Source organism: Misgurnus anguillicaudatus, chromosome 25, assembly GCF_027580225.2.
Source record: "Misgurnus anguillicaudatus chromosome 25, ASM2758022v2, whole genome shotgun sequence".
NCBI lineage: Eukaryota > Metazoa > Chordata > Actinopteri > Cypriniformes > Cobitidae > Misgurnus > Misgurnus anguillicaudatus.
The window spans coordinates 29,985,251-30,008,348 of NC_073361.2; the positions used below are offsets into that span (position 1 = coordinate 29,985,251).

At 35.5% G+C, this 23,098-nt stretch overlaps 3 protein-coding genes and 1 long non-coding RNA gene across 6 annotated transcripts in view; 3 read left to right on the forward strand and 1 right to left on the reverse strand.

Annotated features, from left to right (window-relative positions):
• Nucleotides 1–11,387, reverse strand: part of fmnl1b (formin-like 1b) — a 31,598-nt gene extending 20,211 nt beyond the window's left edge. For both annotated transcript variants that reach the window (XM_055182199.2, XM_055182198.2), the window contains exons 1-2: nucleotides 11,241–11,387; nucleotides 1,255–1,338 (exon numbers count right to left, since the gene is read on the reverse strand). In XM_055182199.2, coding sequence (XP_055038174.2) covers nucleotides 1,255–1,338; nucleotides 11,241–11,387 — 231 coding nt within the window. The remainder of the gene's footprint in view (nucleotides 1–1,254; nucleotides 1,339–11,240) is intronic.
• LOC141362172 (uncharacterized) lies at nucleotides 11,287–12,508 on the forward strand. The gene is made up of 2 exons (XR_012368180.1): nucleotides 11,287–11,414; nucleotides 11,847–12,508. It is a non-coding gene; the product is annotated as an uncharacterized lncRNA (long non-coding RNA).
• Nucleotides 12,509–14,883: 2,375 nt separating this feature from the next.
• Nucleotides 14,884–22,527, forward strand: LOC129426070 (voltage-gated potassium channel KCNC1). Of its 2 annotated transcripts, none has more exons than XM_073864159.1 (3): nucleotides 14,884–15,471; nucleotides 20,496–20,976; nucleotides 21,146–22,527. In XM_073864159.1, the coding sequence occupies exons 2-3, from the start codon at nucleotides 20,527–20,529 to the stop codon at nucleotides 21,932–21,934; spliced, it is 1,239 nt and encodes a 412-aa protein (XP_073720260.1). In that variant the 5' UTR covers nucleotides 14,884–15,471; nucleotides 20,496–20,526; the 3' UTR covers nucleotides 21,935–22,527. The 2 variants fall into 2 exon arrangements, with proteins under 2 accessions (XP_073720260.1, XP_055038178.2); XM_055182203.2 differs by lacking the exon at nucleotides 14,884–15,471 and adding an exon at nucleotides 19,760–20,371.
• Nucleotides 15,618–19,287, forward strand: LOC129426069 (voltage-gated potassium channel KCNC1). The gene is made up of 2 exons (XM_073864158.1): nucleotides 15,618–16,078; nucleotides 16,252–19,287. The coding sequence occupies exons 1-2, from the start codon at nucleotides 15,629–15,631 to the stop codon at nucleotides 17,050–17,052; spliced, it is 1,251 nt and encodes a 416-aa protein (XP_073720259.1). The 5' UTR covers nucleotides 15,618–15,628; the 3' UTR covers nucleotides 17,053–19,287.
• Nucleotides 22,528–23,098: the final 571 nt, after the last annotated feature.

A 23,098-nucleotide genomic window follows, 5' to 3' on the forward strand; every position in this document is an offset into this window, starting at 1 on the left:
TTGCTTAAAACAAGCAAAAAATCTGCCAATGGGGTAAGCAAATGTTTCTTAAATTAAGTGTTTAAGAAAAAAGTTTTTAAACATTTGCTTACCCCATTGGAAGATTTTTTGCAATAATTTATGAACAGCATGAATGTTTGCAATTGTGCAAACACACACTGTTATGGCAATTACATTGCACATCATCACTGACTAACTATAGCATCAGATGATACTGAACACATATACACTGTGCATGCACTGCAAAGACTTCCTTACTTCCTTTTTTGTCTTGTTTTCAGTAAAAATATCTAAAAATTCTTAAATCAATATGCATTTTCTTGAGGAGCAAAATGAACTAAGAAAATAAGTCTAGTTTTTAGAAAAAATATCAAATTTAAGTGAATTTGTGCCTTAAACAAGAAAAAAAAAATGCCAGTGGGGTAAGCTAATTTTTCTTGAATGTTTCCTGAATTAAGTGTTTATGAAAAAGTTCAATATGTTTTTGCTTACCCCATAGACAGATTTTTTTTTTGCTTGTTTTAAGCACAAATTCACTAAAATTTTGTATTTTTTGTCTAAAACTAGACTTATTTTCTAGTAATGTCTATTTTCTAGACTTATTGCATTTTGCTCATCAAGAAAATGCATCTGGATTTAAGAATTTCTGGATATTTTACTTAAAACATAACAAAAATACTACACTGCAAAAATGATTTTCAAGAAAAAATTTTCTTAGTATTTTTGTCTTGTTAGTAAAAATATCTAAAAAATTCTTAAATAAAGATGCTTTTTCTTGATTAGCAAAACAACCCAAGAAAATATGTTTAGTTTTTAGACCAAAAATATCAAATTTAAGTGATTTTGTGTGTAAAAAAAGCAAAAAATTGCCAATCATGGGGTAAGCTAATTTTTCTTGAATTTAGTGTTTAAGAAAAAATTTCAAGATTTTTTTGCTTACCCCATTGGCTGATCTTTTTGCTTGTTTTATACACAAAATCACTTAAATTTTATATTTTTGGTCTAAAAACTAGACTTATTTTCTTGGGTTGTTTTGCTCATCAAAAAAGCATCTTAATTTAAGAATATTTAGATATATTTACTGAAAACAAGACAAAAATACTAAGACATTTTTTCTTGAAAGTCATTTTTTGCAGTGTGCAGGTGACTTGCAAATTGAGAAATGATGGGGATTGTTATCCAGGTTGTAGTAAGAAAGTGACTTTTTTTACTAATTGTATTTTCATGTGATGTATTTCCATGCTCAGATCTTACCTGATCACAAACTAATTCCCATTTCTTCTCATTGTCGTATTGACAGAGCAGTTTCACTTTATCGGGTGGAAGATTCATAGAGTTCTGCAAATATAGACAGAGATGGAAATCAATTGTTTAGTTTGAATTTATAAACATTTATTTTATTTTATTTATTTAAAAGGGACAATACATATTAACCTCTTAAACCCTGAGGACCCAGTCCCGGGTACAAAATTTCGTATTTTGACTCAAATAAAATATTCTTTTAATCTTTAATGGTCCATCATGGACCCCAGTAACACATATAAGATACTGTTTGAAAGCTTAGACTCTCTACTTTCTCCAGATATGCATCACTTTGAGAAATCTTTTACTGTAAGAAAGTTATTTACACTTAATTTACACTATCACCCCCCCCCATAATTTTTTATATGATTTAATATTCACATATTTCATATTTTTCAAGTATGACAAACATGGGCAAGTCTTATATCAAATGAAAGCTCTCATTCTCAGGAATAAGGCTACATCGTTATGTTTGTTCTATTATCAACACATATCCAACAATAGTTGAATGAATAATAAGGTAAAAAATCGTCTTTTGTAAACATATGGGAAAATTGAGTGTGGACTGCCTCAGATAGCACATATAGCCACAAATGATACATCATCTTTTCTCTTAGGTCCTACTCTAAAAAATGAGTCCATTCACAGCATTTTCTTAGGTTGTGTGCATGAATAATCCCTTGTTATTTATTATATGTCCAAAACAAAAAATTAATATTTATATGAAAAATTTATTTTCGGACACTTCAGTAAAATGAAAATAACTTTTGAATGCGACATGCTAAAGAGATCATTCTTTTTTTGGGTGTTTACTGTCTGCTGCTGGTAACAACCAGAACTGTCTGCAGTCTGCTAGAGCACACAGAACCAGAGTTATACACTATCAGAGGCAGTATTTACAACATAAAAAAAGAAAATTTGGTGTTTCCTCATATGAAAAACAACATAAATAACACTATTTGTCACAAACAGCAGCTTTTTATGTAACTTCAAAGGGTTTTCTTTAAAATGATATAAAGCAATTGCATTTATTCCACTGTATGTGGTTATGGGAGCACTTCAAATGTTTTTAGGCAGAAATTGTATACAAAAAGGGTATTATTCCTCCCATCAGTTGGAGTAAAATAATTTTTGCATAGATTATGATAGAGAAAAAAATATTTTTTCCTCTGTAAGCTGGCAATTGCTGGAATCAAACAAAACTGTCTGCAGGGAGCTGAGGCACTCAGGTCCAGAGTTATACACTTTTAAATAAAAACTTTAGAAAAAAAACATCAAAAAGCGCCTATTTTTTTTGTGTTTATTAGAGGACTGACATCACATACAACCATGTTTAGCACTTTCAACAGTGTCTTATGTAATTTCAAAGGGTTTCCTGTAAAATGATACCAAACATTTGTATGTAAACCTCTGCATGTGGGTATGGGAAGCTTTTGAAATTGTGTAGGCCAAATCCAGGCGAAAATCCCCAAAATAGCTTCAGGGTGGAAGAAGTTAAGAAAACATAATAGCTTTTCAGCCATATGAATATGCCAGAATTAGCCCCCAGGCTATTTTACATCTGTAGTCCCTTACCAGGTCACCAACAGTGCTTAATGAGACAAACAAAACATTTAACTATGAATTAACATAAGTCAGACATCACAATAATGAACGAAATCAACACAAACTCCTGTTTACACTAACAACACGAAATACCACAATTAACAAAACATACCCTCTAACATCATAGACAGACTCATGATATAGAATACATATCTAGACATACGCATGAATTGAATTGCTATTCTATATAAATAAATAAATATATTCCTCTAATCACTCAGTGTTCACAAATTTGATTTGTATTTAGCCATAGCTTCAGATGGCTCTTAAAACTGATATAGGTCGGACATTCTCTATGAATGTAGCTGTATTTCATTTAATGTTTTTTGTTGGTTTCACACAGGACCTTCCATTTTCCTGTAAAGAGTTCTTGAGTTAAATCGGACTTATGATACCTAGCAGATGATAAAACCAACCAAGTCTTTATACAACCAAAGACAGACAAACATAGACCAGATCCACACTGCAAAAAAAAAATATTTTCAAGAAAACATTTTCTTAGTATTTTTGTCTTTTTTTTCAGTAAAAATATCTACAAATTCTTAAATTAAGATGCTTTTTTGATGAACAAAACAAGTCTAGTTTTTAGACCAAAAATATCAAATTAAAGTGATTTGTGCATAAAACAAACAAAAAAAATCTGCCAATGGTGTAAGCAAAAAACACTTAAACAAAAAAAATTCAAGAAAGATTTTTTTGCTTGTTTTATGCAAAAAAACAAGACAAAAATACGAAGACATTTTTTTCTTGAAAATCATTTTTTGCAGTGCAGATCTTCTCACACCACAGCTGTCCCATGCATTAGTCGTCATTTTACCCATCTAGGTTAACTATAGACCCCATATAATCTGGCTACCCACTTCTAGCCAAAACAACCTTGAATTTGGTTACATTGTGTTTTCTTTACTTGCAAGATGTATGATCTTTACTGCAAAAAATAGTTTCTTACTTAGTATTTTTGTATTGTTTTAAGTACAAATATCTAGAAATACATTCTTGATGAGCAAAATAACCTAAATAAGTCTTTTTAGACAAAAAGTTTATCAAGTTTATCAAATTTAACTGCATAAAACAAGCAAAAATCTGCCAATGGGGTAAGAATAAAATTTAAAAATAAGTTAACTTTTTTCTTAAACACTTTCAGGAAAAAAATGGCTCCTCAAGAAAATGCATCTTTATTTAAGAATTTTTAGATATTTGTACTTAAAACAAGAAAAAAATCAGAAGAATGAAAGTCATTTTTTTGCAGCGTTTCATTTTGGCTATATTTAGATGTCTTTAAAATTTTCATTGACAGATTTTGCCTCAATTTAGCCTAGACATCTGTGTTTGAATGGCTTTTAAACATCTTTTAAATGCAAAATTGCTTGCAGGGTGTTTCATTGGTTTATTAAAGCATTACTGTTTGCACATGGTTACATGTGACTGACGATTTAGCCGTGTCGTGTGACTTAGTTTACGAGCAGTGAGCATGTGTAATAAACTATGCTGACTCTATCAATGTCCCTTTTTAAACCTGTGGATGAGTGCTGTGTGTCCTGTTGCTATGACGATATCCTAAATAATTTATGAACAGCATGAGTGTTTGCCATAACAGTGTGTGTTTGTGTGTGTTTGCACAATTGAAATGACATCATTACATCATCAGTGACTCACTATAGCATCAGATGATACTGAACACATCCATACACTGTGCATGCAGACGACTTGCAAATTAAAAAATGATGGAGATTGTCGTCAAGGTTGCAGAAAGAAAGTGACACACACACACAAAATTATAGTCCTACAGAGTTACCATGTGAACTTGAAACTAAGAACACTCAGACGGCAGCTTACATAACTCGCAAAAAGTACAAAATTAAAACCACCCAGGTATTAAAGTTAAATGTGGTGCCATTGATATGCAGTTAATATGTGGTTGCTAGGTATTTGCTTTCTGGGCCAAGTCTCTTGATATTCTGGTCTGTCTGGCTCGGGTTATTGTAAATCGATAAGATTTTTTCATTTGTATAATTAGCTTTTCTTTCTGCATTTAGCAAGTAAGCTTTTTGATTTTCTTGTCTGTAACCTCAAAGATTATTTTGCTCTAAAAGATGTTTGGAATTCTCAGTATTTGTTCATCGTCTGTATCTTTCGACCGATAACTCAGGAATTTTATCATTTGTTTTGAGAACATTGTAGAATAGGTCTTCGTGAACCCTTCGCTAATCCTGGCCTTTCTGTGACCGCTTATACATCCAGTGCTCATGAAAACACAAATGCACCCAACACAAGCGGGCACGCAGATAAATTTGAGAACCACTGCCATAGAATAAATGCAAGTCTAAACATCAAACCATGTTTGACATCAAGTTTTGAAGTCAAGTTTCCTGTTAAAGTGAAACTAAATAATATCTGAATGAACATTAAGACAGACATGTTGTGTAAAGGTTAGCGAATAGAGAATGGAAGGGGCTCATTTTCAAAACTACACTGTCAGACAAAATGGTCAAAAAGTGGTCCCTTGCTGTCACTGGGGCAGTACCCATTTAAAAGGTGCACCTAAATATCAGTACCCCATAGTTCATAGTACCTCACAGATACATGTTGTTATACCAAAAAGTGAATATTAGTACCTCGAAGGTAAATATTGGTACCAAATGTATACATATCTGTAAAAGGTACATAAGACCCTTTTAAAGGTTTTTTATATCAATGGATGTGATACAGTATCTAGAGGTGCCCAAACTAGGGCCCGCAAAGTTGTGACCTTTAATTTGCCACTTGAGATAAATGCAGATGTTCGTATTTCTTATTAAACATTTTCTAAAATGTAAAATTTTTTGTTTATTGTTACATTATAAAAATGTAAATTAAAATTAAATGCAAGGAATTAAAGTGAATAATTTTTTATGTACATGCATACTAGAAAGTGTATAGCATGCATCACCAAACTCAACAAACTCGGGTACTATAGGCTAATAATGGAGAGCTTGAGGCATTGGCACACCGACAAAAGGAAATTTTAAAAAGGAAATCTTTTACGTTATGTTTGAAAATAAAACTGCAGTTATGCATAAACATAGTAATGTTTGCTTATTTATTTTTTAAATATTAGAAAATTAAAAATGAGGAGAATCAGGGCAACTTTAATTTTAATATAACTAAAGGCCCATGGGAGGAAAAAGTTTGGGCACCCCGATCTAGAACAATGCATGCCACTATTACTGCATCATTTCATTTTTGGTGCATAGTGAGTTAAACAGTTATTCATTAACATTGCCACTGTGTCCTAATTCGCAAAACAGGTCAAATAAGGAAACCCAGCAATCTGGAGAAATATCGCTCGAGGGCAAATAATCCCCCCCCACACACACACACACTTATATAGTCTCTCTGTCATGTTCCTGATGCACAAAATACTCATATATTTTCTCTCCTAAAACTCCATCAACAATCTGAGTAGAAACAACACATTGTCTGTAGTCACAATTATATCTGCATAGTTTGAGTTTATCCCCTAAAGTAGCTCTCACTGTCCAACCCACTTCTCTATGAAAGGAGGACAGGAGGCCATAAAAAGACACATTCAAGGACAAAAACACATCTTAGTCTTCAACTATCATCTATTATCTCTCAGGTTATATCTCTTATCTTCTATCTTGACTCCTTTCGTTCTCATACCGAAACACTTTTGCAAGGTTCTCGGACAATGTTTTCAAACCTAAGACAGTCACAGCTTGTAATAAGTTTAGATTTTAAGGAATACACTTCAAAAATGATTTTCAAGAAAAAAAAAATATTTTATATTTTTGTCTTGTTTTCAGTAAAAATATCTAAAAATTCTTAAATTAAGATGCTTTTTCTTGATGAGCAAAATGACCCAAGAAAATAAGTCTAGATTTTAGACCAAAAATATAAAATTTAAGAGATTTTGTGCACAAAACAAGCAAAAAACAAAATTATCTGCCAATAGGGTAAGCAAAAAAATCTTGACCCCCTTTCAAAAACACTAAATTCAAGAAAAAAATCAAGAAAAATTTGCCTATACCCCATTGGCAGATTTTTTTGCTTGTTTTATGCACAAAGTCACTTAAATTTGATATTTTTGGTATAAAAACTAGTACACTGCAAAAAGTTATTTTCAAGAAAAAAATTCTTAGTTTTTTTGTCTTGTTTTCAGTAAACATATCTAAAAATTCTTAAATTAAAATGCTTTTTCTTGATGAGCAAAACGACCCAAGAAAATAAGTCTAGTTTTAATATCAAATTTAAGTCAAGAAAATCATTTTTGCAGTGTAAGATTGGCGAGGACCTACACTGCAAAAAAATGACTTTCTTACTTATAACAACTCCTCTCTAGTCAAGATAAATAATAGTAAGTTGAAATGACTTGTAAATCCAAGTTGATTCAACAAAACATTTTAAGGCAGTAAAGTATTTTTTACAGTGCAGTAAAAATATCTAAAAATTCTTAAATTACACTGTAAAAAAAATTCAGTAGAAATTGCATCTGGGTTGCCGGTAACTTATCGTAGATTTAAATTTGTTATATACTGTCAGCATTTTGTTCAAAGTTAAATGAACATTAAACATTTACAAGTCTTTGTCTTTATAGAGTAAAACTAAAAAAACAGTATCAAGCAAAACATTCTGGGAAACAAAATCTGAAGCAAAAAACAGAAAAAGGTTGATGATGATTTCTGGTTCCCAGAATGCTTTGCATGAGGCTGTTATTGTATAGTTAATATGTACTTGTTAATATTTAAAATTTATTTAACTTTGAACAAACTCTTGCCAGTGAATGGCATGGGTTTAGATCTACGGTGGATTACCGGCAACCCAGCTGCAATAACATTGTACTTTCTACGGATTTTTTGTACAGTGTAGGATGCATTGTCTTGATGAGCAAAATGACCTAGGAAAATAAGTCTAGTTTTTAGACAAAATATATAAACTTTAAGTAAATTAGTGCTTAAAACGAGCAAAAAAATCTGCCAATGGAATAACAATTTTTTTCTTGAAATAAGTTTACTTTTTTCAAAAAACACTTAATTCAAGAACATTTTTGTTATTCCATTGGAAGTTTTTTTGCTGGTTTTAAGCACAAATTCACTTAACTGTTTTTTTTTTGTTAAAAAACTACATCTTAATTTAAGAATTTTTAGATATTTTTACTTAAAACAAGACAAAATACTAAGTAAATATTTCGTTTTTTGCAGTGTAGTCTCATGTAGCCAGACCTTTGAATAATTGAATGCCAATAAAGCCTAAATGCAAATAAAATTTGGTCTGATCCAAAAAGCACACTGTATCCTGGCCATGAACTGCCTACCTTGACAGAAAGAGAACGTCTGAATAACATGTATAGCAGTGGTCATATACAGTATACGTGTAGTTTGATTCATTTTATGTGTTGTTTAGGAGGATTCATCTGAAATAAACTACATCATGACAATAACATTAAAAGTCACAGTTACTGCAAAGGAGTATACTAAACATCAAATAAGAGCTAACAGGCTTAAATTCATATTCTTACTCCCTTTATTTTGGTCCGAAGTGCACATATATTTAGTTATTTGTACATGCGCACATATATTTTGTATTTACAGCCTTTCCTCACAGTTGACCGAGTGTATGCTTTGTCTGTAGCTCAGGATAAATAATGGCCGATCAATGCAGCAATGCAGCACAAATCTGCAGGACGATTGGGTTTACTGCAGTACATCAAAAACAAACAGAGAAATGCACGTGTGCAAAATCGGATTTATCTTTAGCTTCTGCCAAATTTACTGAATATTTTCTACAGCTTTTCTAAAGTTGTTTTATGCCGTAATAAATATCAGTGTTGATTCTGCATTAAAACAGCCGACTTATGCAATTAATATATTTAAAATATTTTACTCCAGACTGTTTTTAAATCAGCTGAAAGGTGAAATGCAGATGAAGATGGATGCTTTAGCTCTTGGGTGGCCACGGGCAAACTATCAATAACTGAAAGATCCATTTGTAAATTACAGACTGTAGACTTTGCAGACGTCTTATTTGACTATTCAGCTCTGTTATCACATAACAAAACTGTAAAAATGCACTAAAATATAGAAATCAATTTGACTTGACTTGACTATGCACACATTGACAGCTTCATAACAGATAAGAACAGAATTCAAAGGAAACTGTGTGTGTAAATGTACATGTGAGTGTATTTGCATGAGTTCAGGACACTATTATTAATATGCATCAATTGTTTTGAACACTCACTGTTTTTACTACGTAAATAAGATCAATGATTTTTCCTATTTATGCCGTAACGTACTGTATATGCATATGTGTGTTATTTTACTTATGCATTATCATTAATATGCCATCATGCTTCTTGCATTATTTGCATCCTATTTACATTATACACACAAACTCTTTATCTCTCTGATTCTAGGTAAACGTTGAAAATGAAATGGTTTGAGATGAATGATGCATGTGCCATTTTAATATTTGTGCATAACTCACCGCTTCTCTATATGATTGAAAAGTGTGGAGTGCTTATCTGATTTAGAAGCGGCATCAAGGATATTGGCAGAATTAATTAACCTAAAATACTTTACACTCGACTTTGCAGAGGAACAACAGCCAGACCGGTTCACTGTATTTCTCTTTTAAACAAAGATATTTACATGTTGAGATTAGAGATGCACCTGCTAAATAAGCAACCTTTGGAGATCTGTCCAATAACTTGCTTGTTCTTGCACAAACATTTTTGGCATGCAACCTAGACGATATAAAGTTACAAAACATAACCACAATGTTTGTTTTATACTGTATCCTACACAAATAATATCGACTATAATAATAAGTGTTCGGATTATTTTGCCCTCCCTATAATTATTAAATGTTTTTGGGTTAGATAATAGCAAAACCCTAAAGCTACTAAAAGTGAAGGACATTTATAACTTTGTATATAGTTATTGTTTTTAAGATCCTATTTTATGTATAGCCTCTCCTTCCTCTCTTTCTTAATAATGAGATGGGGATGGTTGATAAAACATAAACATGCACCATGCAGGCATTTTAAAAATCCAGTTATCTGCTACATAACACTCATGCTTGGGTAGATTTGACAGATGTCAGAGACAAACACACACCTTTATAACCTTTGTGCACCCATCGTCTTAAACTCAAGCATTAGTATATGTCTCTTATAAGGGATACGCAGAATGAATTAGTGGTGAATCACTATGAAAAACTCCTTGTGATCTTAAAGTTTGGTCATGCATGCAAAGAGATGCACGTCACAGTTTCCTGATGTAAAATGTGTGTGGTTATGTTACCGCAGTGCCAAACATTTCAACCATCATTCATACACTTAAAAAAGGTCCCAAGCTGTCACTGGGGTGGTGTAAACATTTGGTACCAGTATGTACCTTTTAGGGTACTAATATTAACTCTTTAGGTGTAAAGGTGTACTTTTGAAAATACAGCCCCAGTGACAGCTAGGGACCATTTTTTTTTCAATTTTGTCATATGCTGTTCATCTAAATCAGTGCTTCTCAATTATTTTCTGTCACGCCCCCCCCCCCAGGAAGAAGTAAACATTTCGCGCCCTCCCAACTCTCCGCCGCGACTGTAAATAGTATAATTTGTCTATAAAATGACACATCTGCAAAGCATTGTATCCTTATTAACATTAAAGAAAACACAAAAATAGAAATATCAATCAACTTACAACAAAGAATAACTTTATTAACATTGTTTTTTAGTCTGTAACAGAAAAGACTTAAAATGCATAAATTTGCCTGAAATAAAAAAAATCAATCCTTATTTACAGTATATTTTTTGACCATTTGATACTGAAAAATTAAATTAAATATAATCAATAAATAATAATAAAAAACTCAAGCGGCTTATCAGCATGTTTGGGGTGTAATGTCTTTAAGTGACGGTGCAAAAAAATCACTTCCTGAAAAAGTATTTTCCCCGGGGTCTCGCGCGCCCCCCCCGGTGTCACTTCGAGCCCCCCCTGGGGGTCCTGCCCCACTATTTGAGAAGCACTGATCTAAATGGTGAGTTTAGGTACACTGGGTTAACCTGAAATAACCCAGTAGTGTGGTTTCCTGGACAGGGGTTAGCTTAAGCCTGGACTAGGCCTTAGTTTAATTAGGAAATATAACTAGTTTTAACCAACATGTCTTACTAAAAACATTACTTGTGTGCATTCTGAGGCTAAACAAAAGGGCACTGATGGATTTTAAGATATGTCAGTGCAAGAGTTTTTTTTTTACTTTGTACAGCTCTTACATTTCTTTCAGTCTAATCCCTGCCCCTAAATGTGTAATGTCTGTTAATATTTAGTTACTTACCAAAACAATGCTGAACCTCTCTTCTAATTCCTCCTCAGGTGGTACGGGGAGTTTAGGGGCCGGTGGCTGTTTCGTCCCATAAGTGCTCAAAGGCCGTTTAACATCCCGTCCGGGGGACATCTCCAAACTACCCGCCGCGTTCCCCATAGCGGTATGCCCAAATTACACACGCAGGTAAACATATACAGTCCAGAAAATTTTAAGTCTTGCTCAGTTAAGCTCTTTGACCGGAGCCATACACATACTGACTGATTCTGAAAACTTCAACTTGGTGAAAGGGTTAATGGTGAGATCAAATCAATGAGAATGTTGGTTCTGTCCTGAAGATGTCCAGTGCATATCCAAGTTAAATATCATGCTTTTCTGTAATGATGACAATGATAAGAAGTTTTTGTAAGGCAAGGGTCCCTAAATGAGAGGTCTGATGATGTTGTCCAGCCTGGCAAAAACAAGTATTTGTTAAAGATGTGTTAGCAATGCTCAAAAGATGTAAATCCATAGATCACTTTTATGAATAAAGACATAATGAATGCAGAGTTCCTAAAGTAAAACATTGGTAATGCAGCACACAGAAGATGTTATACCACATGATCTTCTTACATTTAGATGTTTGCTATCATCCTCATACTCCAGCACTTGATCTTCTCAGACTGCTTCTGCGGGCTACATCCTGGAGTGAGTGATTCAGGTTGGGAGGAGAGAAGTGAGTGATCTGTAAGAAGAGGAGGACACAAGAGTAAATGACTTCTGGGTCCTAGTGCTGTACTTGTACTCTTATCATCTGTCTGTGTGTATGTCATATGAACACTTGTCCCTTACTCGTATATCCACCTACAACTGGCGTCTCGTGTTACCTGTCGGTTGCTGTGATGCTGGAGGCGATCACACAACACGGCACACATGGAATCACATTGAACTTCATTTCTGAAGTCACAGAAAAACTTTGTAAATCGTAGATGCTTTGTGTATTTAGTCAAAGGGGCGATGCAAATAGTGGCCAGAGCAATTATGCATGAAACACGTCAGATTGAAAGTCAGGAATGATCAGGCGCCTGTTGTTTTACTATGGAGATCCCATTTTTTTGTTCTGTAGAGTTAATTTGCAAGACAAATGGTTACCAATAGTAACCACAGGATATGTAACAGCCGCATCAGAGGAATCAGCTGAATGATGTTACTTTACTTTCCCTTTGAGGATCTGTTTTATATGAACTAGCATTCAAAAGTTTGGAGTCACAAAGTTGTTCCTGGATTCTTCTGTAATAGAAAGCTATGACTATATTTCATTTTTCACTGTATACATTTTTTACCCTTAAGGTTAGGGTAAAAAACAAATTTGTTATAATCTACAAAGATTTAATAAGTAATAGTTTATTCTTTGTTAAAACTGAATGAAATGAAATAATACAATCTTGCAGTTTAGTTAGTGAGGGAAACTGAGCAATTGCGCCCTCTACTGACCATCCAGCAGATTTGCAGCACTGGAAAAAATGCAGCATGCGCAACTAGGTTTTGCAAGTCAATTCAACCTACTATTTTAAGTTTTGACCTGTGATAACCTGACATAACTTATAAAAACAAGTTGAAATTGTTTAACTTCATTTTTTTAAGTTAAAGTAACATGTTGATTTGACAAAAATGCTGCATTCTTTTGCAGTGTGGACACAATGAATTTATGCTGCTGTTGGCATTAAATATCAATATCTGTCAGATCACTTAAATTAAATCACTTTGAATTAAACAAATCTGGGAATCCACAATGACCAAGAAAAGCAGGCTCCACTCATAAACATTGACATCATGCAGGAAAGTTTATATTAATGAAGCTGATAAAATTAGTGTTTGGGGTCCGTCAGCAAGCCCCTTTATCTTGTTTGGATTTTTGTTAAGACTGTTCAATAAATTGTATTTTTTAAATTTAAGCATTAACAGTGGCACCCCCAAGAGCGTCGTCTTCAAGAAGAAACCATGTCAAAAGGTTGATGCGATATAATGCAGTGCAAGTCAGAGCCAAAGTCATCAGGCAAGGCCAAGTTGGCCAGCAAATTAGCAGCAATGCCCCTGTTATCTGAAGAATGAAAATTTATTTAGGCACCTACATAACTGTGTGTTCACACCAGCCGCGTTTGAGGCATCATATTCGCGTCTACGCGGAAATTCGCGTCATGGGAGGGGCTTCTGCGACTCTGCTCGTTTCCTGTAATCACGTCACTACTAGAGCAAGCCCCTGATTGGTTAACGCGGTGTGTTTTTCCACCGAAGTTCAAATGTTCCCCGCAGCAACGCTCAATATGCGGTATTCGCACGAACTAGGCGGGCAAATGAGGTGGAATCGCACCTACGACGTCGCCCTAAACGCCTCATTCCCGTGACCTCTAGCCGCGCAGCAACGCGTCTTCACATTGACTTAACATTGAAATCACTCGCGCTTGACACCTCTACCGTGGCTGGTCTGAACGCAGCATTACACCTCCAAATGCTATTACGCTAATGTGTGGTTAAAGGCGGGGTGCATGATTTTTGAAAAACACTTTGGAAAAGGGAGTCGTGGGTATCTGCAGTAAGGGGCGGATCTATCAAAAGAAGGTCCAGATTATATTGGGGTAGGGGCGTGTTTGTTTAGGTGATTTCAAATATCAACATTGGCTTTCAGAGATCGTGCACCCCGCCTTTAACCCTCGATGTGTGATAAAGGTGTGTTTAAATTGTGATGTCTGGATATATTAGTAGATTTCTAGATTCATTTTTTAGATACAAGGCCAGAATTAACATACAGTATGGTAAAATGTAATGCAAAATGCGTTCCTTTGATAATTTTATATTAACATATTTTAAAAGTTAAAAAAAAAACAGTGTAAATTATAGCCAGTGTTCAAATTATGTCAAAGATTATGGGGGGTTCGCTAGCTAAGCATCTCCCCCCAGCCAAGCCCTGTCATTATAGGTTTGCTGTAATTTCACAAAGTAAGATGTGATCCTGGATAAACATTTTTTTTGTTGGTCCTGGATCAATGTTTTAATCAAAGAAACCCCAAACTATTTTTACCCCTCAAATTAGTGTGAAATAATAGTTTGAGAAGAATATTTTAAAAGCCCCTAACCCAATCCTAAATCTAAATATCTCTCAATTCTTCCAGAAAACAGTGTGAAACACACTTGAGAGTTTACATTTATACAGAAATCTTTTGAATTAGTTTCTTGCTAAATTAGGACAAATAATGGACAGTTTCACTTTGTGGCAGCACAGCATTATCATTTTAAATTCATGCAGTATTTTAATTTTAATAAAAAAATATTTTGTGCTTTATAGGGGGTCCCTCAATGCTTATAGGAGGTCTGGGACCACCCCCTCCTTCAATTCAAACATTGTTTACAACATTATTGCTTTTGCAGCGCTGAAATTAAATTCAATCACGTCACTGTTGTTCATGTCATTTTCATTGTATAGAGGTATACTTTATGCATTTAAAATTACATTCATTTTATAACATAATGCAGATATGCATTAATGCCACAATTGAGCCACATTAAATCTATCATTAAAAAGAAAATAAATAAACATTAACCCCATTTCAGATGTAACTTACTTATTGAATTAATTGATAGGCTGTGTATTTGACATAAAAGTTGGTCAACACTTTATATTCGTTCTTTTCGCTCAAAAGGTTGTTCGAAATGTAAGTGTGTGCATTTGAGTCAAGAAAAAAACCATGTCAAAGACAAAAATGTTCTGTCTTTGTGTTCTGTTCATTTTTATGAATGAAATGGGTGCACTCTTTCCTTGTTGAACATTTCGTATTATGCCCCGGGGGTTAGGGTTGGGCCATGCATGTTAGATCATGTATCACTGTACAGTTTTATGTTCCTGTAAGAATGAAGTCCTTATAAACTCTGAACAAGAAGTCCATCAAATTTTGTTTTTGTGATCTGTGTATGGAGTGTTTTTCTGCAGCTGAAGACAGAAGTTGAGAGACTGTAATTGTTCATTGGTGGGGTGACTGGATGTCGTCCCCCTGCAGCTGTGTTTCATTACATGGACAGATGAATAGCTTTTTTCACCCCTGAGAATAATGGGGGTTGGAATGCAAAGCAGTATAAAGTCTGTGTTAGAAAGTCTTAGTGTTTCACAACAGCAAGACACAAGCTACCCGACAAAGCTAAATGTGTAGGAAAACTTTTAACTTGTTTCCTTCAAGAATATCGCTTAAAAATTTCACTCCCACGAAAAAAGGTAAGAGCAACTTGTGATTCATTTAATGCTGACAGCAATTTAAAAATTTGTTTAGTGATTATCTAATGCAAAAACAAGAACATAAAATTGAATTTTTTTTATTAGTACTTCCTAATGATAAATCTTTCATTTGACCTCAGAAACAAGCACGCAAGCTATGAGTTCTGCAGAAGATTTCTCAAAGGGTCCATCAAAGGACATCAGTGATAAAATTGTGCTAATTGTCGGTGGGGTCATACATGAGACGTACAAAAGCACCCTAATGACCGTTCCAGGGTCACGGCTCGCCAAGCTGGTTGACATCGAGACGCCTCCTAAAGAAGTCTGTTTTGATCGTCACCCCGAAATATTCACCCATATCCTTCACTACTACAGAAGCGGAAAGCTGCACTGTCCCACCAACCTGTGTGGGGTTCTGCTGGAGGAAGAGTTTGATTTCTGGGGTATCAGCGTTGCAGACGTTGAGCCCTGCTGTTGGGTTGCGTTTCAAAAACATAGAGATGCAATGGAAAGCTTGGCTCAGATCGATCCTTCGGTGATGGACCAAAGAAACAGGTCAAAGTTATGGGTGCTGTTTGATGACCCACTTTCATCTGTCACTGCTAAGGTATCGTAACAGTGTTGGTTAGTGGGTTTGCCAAAGGAATAAAAAGTATAACACATGGTTTTAAATGTCAAAGGTCATGGGGAACATTATGTTTATCTTAAATGCACTGTAATATAAGTCATATTGGATAGAGTACGAAATGATAGACCAAAGTTGTTTTTGTTTTCTGGCAGGTCATCGCTGTTACATCTCTACTCTTCATCCTGCTCTCCATTATTGCGTTCACTCTTAACACCAATGAACACATTAATCCTGAGATCCTACACAATCAAACTTTGGCACACAACACGAGCTGGACAGAAGAAATGATTCATTATAGAAAAAATTCCAGAGTTTTTGGTGCTATCGAGTTAGTGTGTTCGATATGGTTCATCTTGGAGTTCCTGATACGTGTCATCTGTTGCCCAAGCAAATGTCGCTTCTTCATGAACCTTCTGAACATCGTGGACCTGCTGGCCCTCTTCACGATATTCTTTCACTTGTGTTCAGGGGAACTCTGCATCAAAGTGTTGGGTTTCCTCCATGTAATGCGATGCATACGTTTATTGCGTGTCTTCAAACTGATGCAGCACGTGTATGGCGTAAAAGTCCTCATCCACACGCTGCATGCCAGCGCGGCGGCCCTCTGCGCTGTTCCAGTGGCTCTGTTTTGCTGCACCATCATCTTCGGTACAATGATTTATTACACAGAACTAGATGAGTATCACGGTTACTTTCAAGACATCCCATCCAGCTTTTGGTTTGCTGCGGTGACACTGACCACAGTGGGTTATGGAGACATGCTACCCATTAGTGTTCCGGGTCGGTTTGTTGCGGCTCTATGCGCAACGGTTGGGGTTTTCATCATTGTCCTACCAGTGCCAATCATCGTCAATAACTTCATCATGTTCTATTCATTGGTCAAGGCAAAGACTGCAATACCCAAAATGAAGTCGTCTAATGTTGACCCTTCGTATTCCAGGATCTCCGCTTAGAGCAGAGTTGGGTATCTAAACATATCATGGAAATGTACAGTTTGATATAAGTTGTGTTTTGGTCAGAGCCTTGGTCCCCCCTTGACTGGTTCTTGGTCCCCCCATTTGCCAACCCATTAAAAAAATCCTTTATTAATCTTTGTTAATGCCAATACCGTTTTTCTTGTTAGTTCATGGTGCATTAAATAATGATCTTTTGATTTTAAATATATATTAGTAAATGCTAAAATAAACTAAGATGAATAAATACTGTTGAAGTATTGTTCGTTGTTAGTTTATGTTAGCTAAAGGCGTCATGCAGTTTTTTGAGGTATGCATGCAACCTCCAAATCAAAGAAGCGCCCATCAATCATTTTTTTTTGTCTTTTGGTCATTTAATATGCACAATGCTATCAGTTCTGTGCTCCATCCTTGTCATTTTTTAGAGATTTATAGGGTTTTTTGATCATATTACATGTTGCTTCATTCAGGTGGCAGGCACTGCAGACGTCACCAGCATTTGAGCTCATTGCTGCTGCATTTTATTATCTGAATAATTAAAATCTAATCAGAAACACTCATAACACTTCCAAACGCGAGTACGTTAATGTGCAGTTAAAGGCGGGGTGCATGATTTTTGAAAAACACTAGGGAGTCGGGCCGAGTACCAAAACACACTTGTAGCCAATCAGCAGTAAGGGGCGTGTCTACTAACCGACATCGTTGCCTGGGTTGCGTATGTGTGGGGCGGGTATTTTAAAAGGTCTAGATTATATTGGGGTAGGGGTGTGTTTGTTTAGGTGATTTCAAATGTCAACATTGGCTTTCAAAGATCATGCACTCCGCATTTAACCCTCGATGTGTAAAAAAGGTATGTTTAAAAATGTGATGTCTTGATATATTAGTAGATTTTTAGATCAGTGGCGGCTCGTGACTGCTCATCCGAGGGGCGCAAATTCAAAATATGTGTTCGTAGTGTCATGTGTGTTGCTTGTGTTTTCAAAATTTTTGTTTGTTGCGTTATGTAAACCATGCACATCACGTGTTTTTTTGTCAAAATAAGTGCCTGCTGCACACGCGTCAAAACCGTTTATGATAAAAGAGACGCTCACGTTCACAAAATACACGCAAGACTTAACACTAAACTCTGATTACGCATGAGATTATGCGAGTATCTGGCAAACGCAAGCGTCTTTTTTTATCATAAACTCTTTGGGTGCGTCTTCAACAGGCACTTATTTTGACAAGACACGTGATGCACATAGGATCACTCGACGCGCAGAACACATATTTTAAAATTACGATCCACACACATTACGGGCTACATACATGTTGTGATGAACTTTGCATGGAGTGCCCTCGTAAAAAGAAGTCACCGGCCGCCACTGTTTTAGATTCATTTCTAGATACAACAGCAGACTTCACATACAGTATGGTAAAATTTTATGCAAAATGCGTTCCTTTAATAATTTTATATAAACATGTTTTTATTTGTAGTAAATTAAAATTGAAAAAAAGTGTAGATAACAGCCAGTGTTCAAATTATGTTCAGATCCCCCCGGCCAAGCCTTGTCATTATAGGGTCGCTGTGATTTCACAAAGGAAGATGTGATCCATTTTTTTCATGTTTTAATCGAATGAAAAAAATATGTTGGTAAAACTACACGCCAATTGAAAAAAAGAATTAGTGAACACAAGAGCTCTATTCGAAGAAAAGACATTAACTATCCTGTTGCGGCACACTTTATGGCCATGAATCATGATGTCTCTTCTTTAAGTTTTTGTGGGATAGAAAAAGTGACTATGCCACTGAGAGGCGGAGACATTGACATGCTCCTACAGAGATGTGAATTATTTTGGATTTTCACTCTGCAAACATTATCACCTCTTGGTTTAAACGATGAAGCCCTGTTTAATGTGATGTTATAATCTTGAAAAAACTGTTGTTTTTAAAATTGTTGATGGAATTTTGCATTATGCTTATTTATTCTAACTATTCTAACTATAAAGTCATTATAGACTTTTTCTGAGTTGTTTATGATATTGAGGTTGTTGATGTGATGAGAAAATTTGTATTCAAATGTGATTGGTCATTGAAGGTCCGATACTGTGATTTGTCGGTGACTATTTTCTCATGTGATTGGTCTATGCATTTTTTTTTTACTTTGTGAAACCATAATCATGTTTATATGCCTGAGGAAGATCATGTGATCGAAACGTCGCAGCAATAAATATTTTGTATATTTTGCAAGTTAATAGTGTGCGGGATATCCTTTATTTTTATATATGTTTGGTGGACTTCATTGTCTCTTTATCCAACGCACCTATCTGGAACTAGCAGGTGAGCGACATTGTTCTTCTAATGTTTTAATCAAAGAAACCCCAAATTATTCTATACCAAATCCTAAATCTAACAATCTCTCAATTTCTCCAGAAAACATTTATTCAGAAATCTTTTTAATTCGTTTATTGCTAAATTGGGACAAATAATGGACAGTTTTACTATGTGGAGGCAAAGACTGACACCTGACTGTTGTTCATGTCATTTTCATTGTTTAGATGTATTTATGCATTTAAAATGACACCATTTTATAACATTATGCAGTTGTTGTGCAAATGCATTGATGGCACAATTGAGCCAAATCAGTCATTAAACAGAAAGTAAATAAACATTAAAACCATTTCAGATGTAACTTACTCTGATTGAATTAATTGATACGTATTTGACAAAAGTTAGTCAACACTTATTTTGGTTCTTTTCCCTCAAAAGATTGTTAGAAATGTAAGTGGCTACTGTATGTATGTGTGCATTTGAGTCAAGAAAAAAAACATGTCAAAGACTGTTCTGTTCATTTTTACGAATGAAATGGGTGCACTCTTTCCTTGCTGAACATTTCATATTATGGCCCGGGCGTTAGGGTTGCGCCATGCATGTTAAATGTATCACTGCAAGGTTCCTGTAAGAATGAAGTCCTTATGAACTGTGAACAAGAAGTTCATCACATTTTGTTTTTGTGATCTGTGTATCGAGTGTTTTTCTGCAGCTGAAGACAGAATTTGAGAGACTGTAATTGTTCATTGGTGGGGTGACCGGATGTAGTCCTCCTCCAGCTGTGTTTCATTACATGGACAGATGTGTTTTTCTGGCTACACATTTTTGGGAAATGAATAGCTTTTTCTCCCCTGAGAATAATGGGGGTTGGAATGCAAAGCAGTATAAAGTCTGTGTTAGAAAGTCTTAGTGTTTCACAACAGCAAGACACAACAAAGTTAAACGTGTAAAACTTTTAACTTTTCTCCTTCAAGAATATCGCTTAAAAATTTCACTCCCACGAAAAAGGTAAGATCAACTTGTGATTCATTTAATGCTGACAGCAATATTTACATTTTCTTGTGATTATCTAATGCAAAAACAAGAACATACAATTTCAAATTGATAATGATAATCTTGTATTTGACCAGAGAAACAAGCACGCAAGCTCTCGATCCGCCACTATGAGTTCTGCAGAAGATTTCTCAAAGGGTCCATCAAAGGACATCAGTGATAAAATTGTGCTAATTGTCGGTGGGGTCATACATGAGACGTACAAAAGCACCCTAATGACCGTTCCAGGGTCACGGCTCGCCGAGTTGGTCGACACCGAGACGCCTCCTAAAGAAGTCTGTTTTGATCGTCACCCCGAAATATTCACCCATATCCTTCACTACTACAGAAGCGGAAAGCTGCACTGTCCCACCAACCTGTGTGGGGTTCTGCTGGAGGAAGAGTTTGATTTCTGGGGTATCAGCGTCGCAGATGTTGAGCCCTGCTGTTGGGTTGCGTTTCAAAAACATAGAGATGCAATGGAAAGCTTGGCTCAGATCGACCCTTCGGTGATGGACCAAAGAAACAGGTCAAAGTTATGGGTGCTGTTTGATGACCCACTTTCATCTGTCACTGCTAAGGTCATTGTAACAGTGTTGGTTAGTGGGTGCAAAGTAATAAAAATTATAACATGGTTTTAAATGTCAAAGGTCATGGGGAACATCATGTTTACCTTAAATGCACTGTAATGTAAGTCACATTGGATAGAGTACGAAATGATAGACCAAAGTTGTTTTTGTTTTCTGGCAGGTCATCGCTGTTACATCTCTACTCTTCATCCTGCTCTCCATTATTGCGTTCTCTCTTAACATCAATAAACACATTAATCCTGAGATCCTACACAATCAAACTTTGGCACACAACACGAGCTGGACAGAAGAAATGATTCATTATAGAAAAGTTTTTGGTGCTATTGAGTTAGTGTGTTCGATATGGTTCATCTTGGAGTTTCTTATACGTGTCATCTGTTGCCCAAGCAAATGTCGCTTCTTCATGAACCTTCTGAACATCGTGGACCTGCTGGCCCTCTTCACGATATTCTTTCACTTGTGTTCAGGGGAACTCTGCGTCAAAGTGTTGGGTTTCCTCCATGTAATGCGATGCATACGTTTATTGCGTGTCTTCAAACTGATGCAGCACGTGTATAGCGTGAGAATCCTCATCCACACGCTGCATGCCAGCGCGGCGGCCCTCTGCGCTGTTCCAGTGGCTCTGTTTTGCTGCACCATCATCTTCGGTACAATGATTTATTACACAGAACTAGATGAGTATCACGGTTACTTTCAAGACATCCCATCCAGCTTTTGGTGGGCTGTGGTGACACTGACCACAGTGGGTTATGGAGACATGCTACCCATTAGTGTTCCGGGTCGGTTTGTTGCGGCTCTATGCGCAACAGTTGGGGTTTTCATCATTGTCCTACCAGTGCCAATCATCGTCAATAACTTCCTCATGTTCTATTCATTGGTCAAGGCAAAGACTGCAATACCCAAAATGAAGTCTAATGTTAACCCATCGTATTCCAGGATCTCCGCTTAGAGCAGAGTTGGGTATCTAAACATATCAGGGAAATGTACAGGTTGATATAAGTTGTGTTTTGGATAAAATATGTATTGAATTTAACCTTTTGTCCATATTTTACCCAACCATGAATTGTATACTTTCTGCATACTGCAAAATGTTAAGTCCTTATCAAACATGAGTGTTATCTTTTGATAGATCAAAACTCATAAAACGTGTGTGCGGCTACTACCCAGTCTCACAAGGTTTCATGAAATAGTCATGTATATTTTTGATTCTTTTTTCGTGATATTTTCACGAATTTCCGGGTTTTTTCGTGATCGTGTGGCGAGTTCCTGTTTTCGTGTGATTGTCGCGTATTGGTTGCTCAACTGCTTTTTCCTATTTTCAAACCATTGTCGCTTTGGTTTATTGGTGCTTGCAGTAGAATGTCACATGTAATGGTTTATAATATTTTTTCTGATTTATTTTTGTATATGTCGCCTGGCGTTAGGGTTAGAGTTGGGTTTGGTAAGGGTGTCATTTTATGTAAATCTAACCCTAAACTGAAGAGACAATTGTAAAGAATGGGACAAAGCGGTTGAGTGGCCAATGCGTGATAATCACACGAAAACAGGAATTCGTTATAGGTTTACAAAAAAATGTGGAGGTTCTTGAGAATATCACGAAGGGAGAGTCAAAAATGTACATGATTATATAACGAAATTTCGTGTATATATATATATATATATATATATATATATATATATATATAAAACCATACTAAACTTCAACATATAGGCGGTACATTTATTGCAATAAATAAAAAATTGCATTTATTGTGCAAATTAATACACACTGTATATGGAAGAATATATATGGAAGCATTTTTCATTTTATTAAAGTGCACCTATTTCATTGCTAAAAACGTTATGTATTTGGTAAAATACGATGTGTTGCGTGGTTTATGTTTAAAAAAATATTATTTTTCACATACCGTACATTTTTGTAGCTCCAGATTTCACTCTCTTCTTTTCACGGATTGAAAAGCTCTTTGTCTCTGATTGGCCAGCTAATCTGTACGTTGTGATTGGCCTGAATATCTCTGACGTCAGCTGGAAATGTAACGCTCCTTACCATGTTTGAAGGATTCGCTCACAATGCAATGCTAAGAGGCGTTAACTTACAGGCTGTGAGGAATTA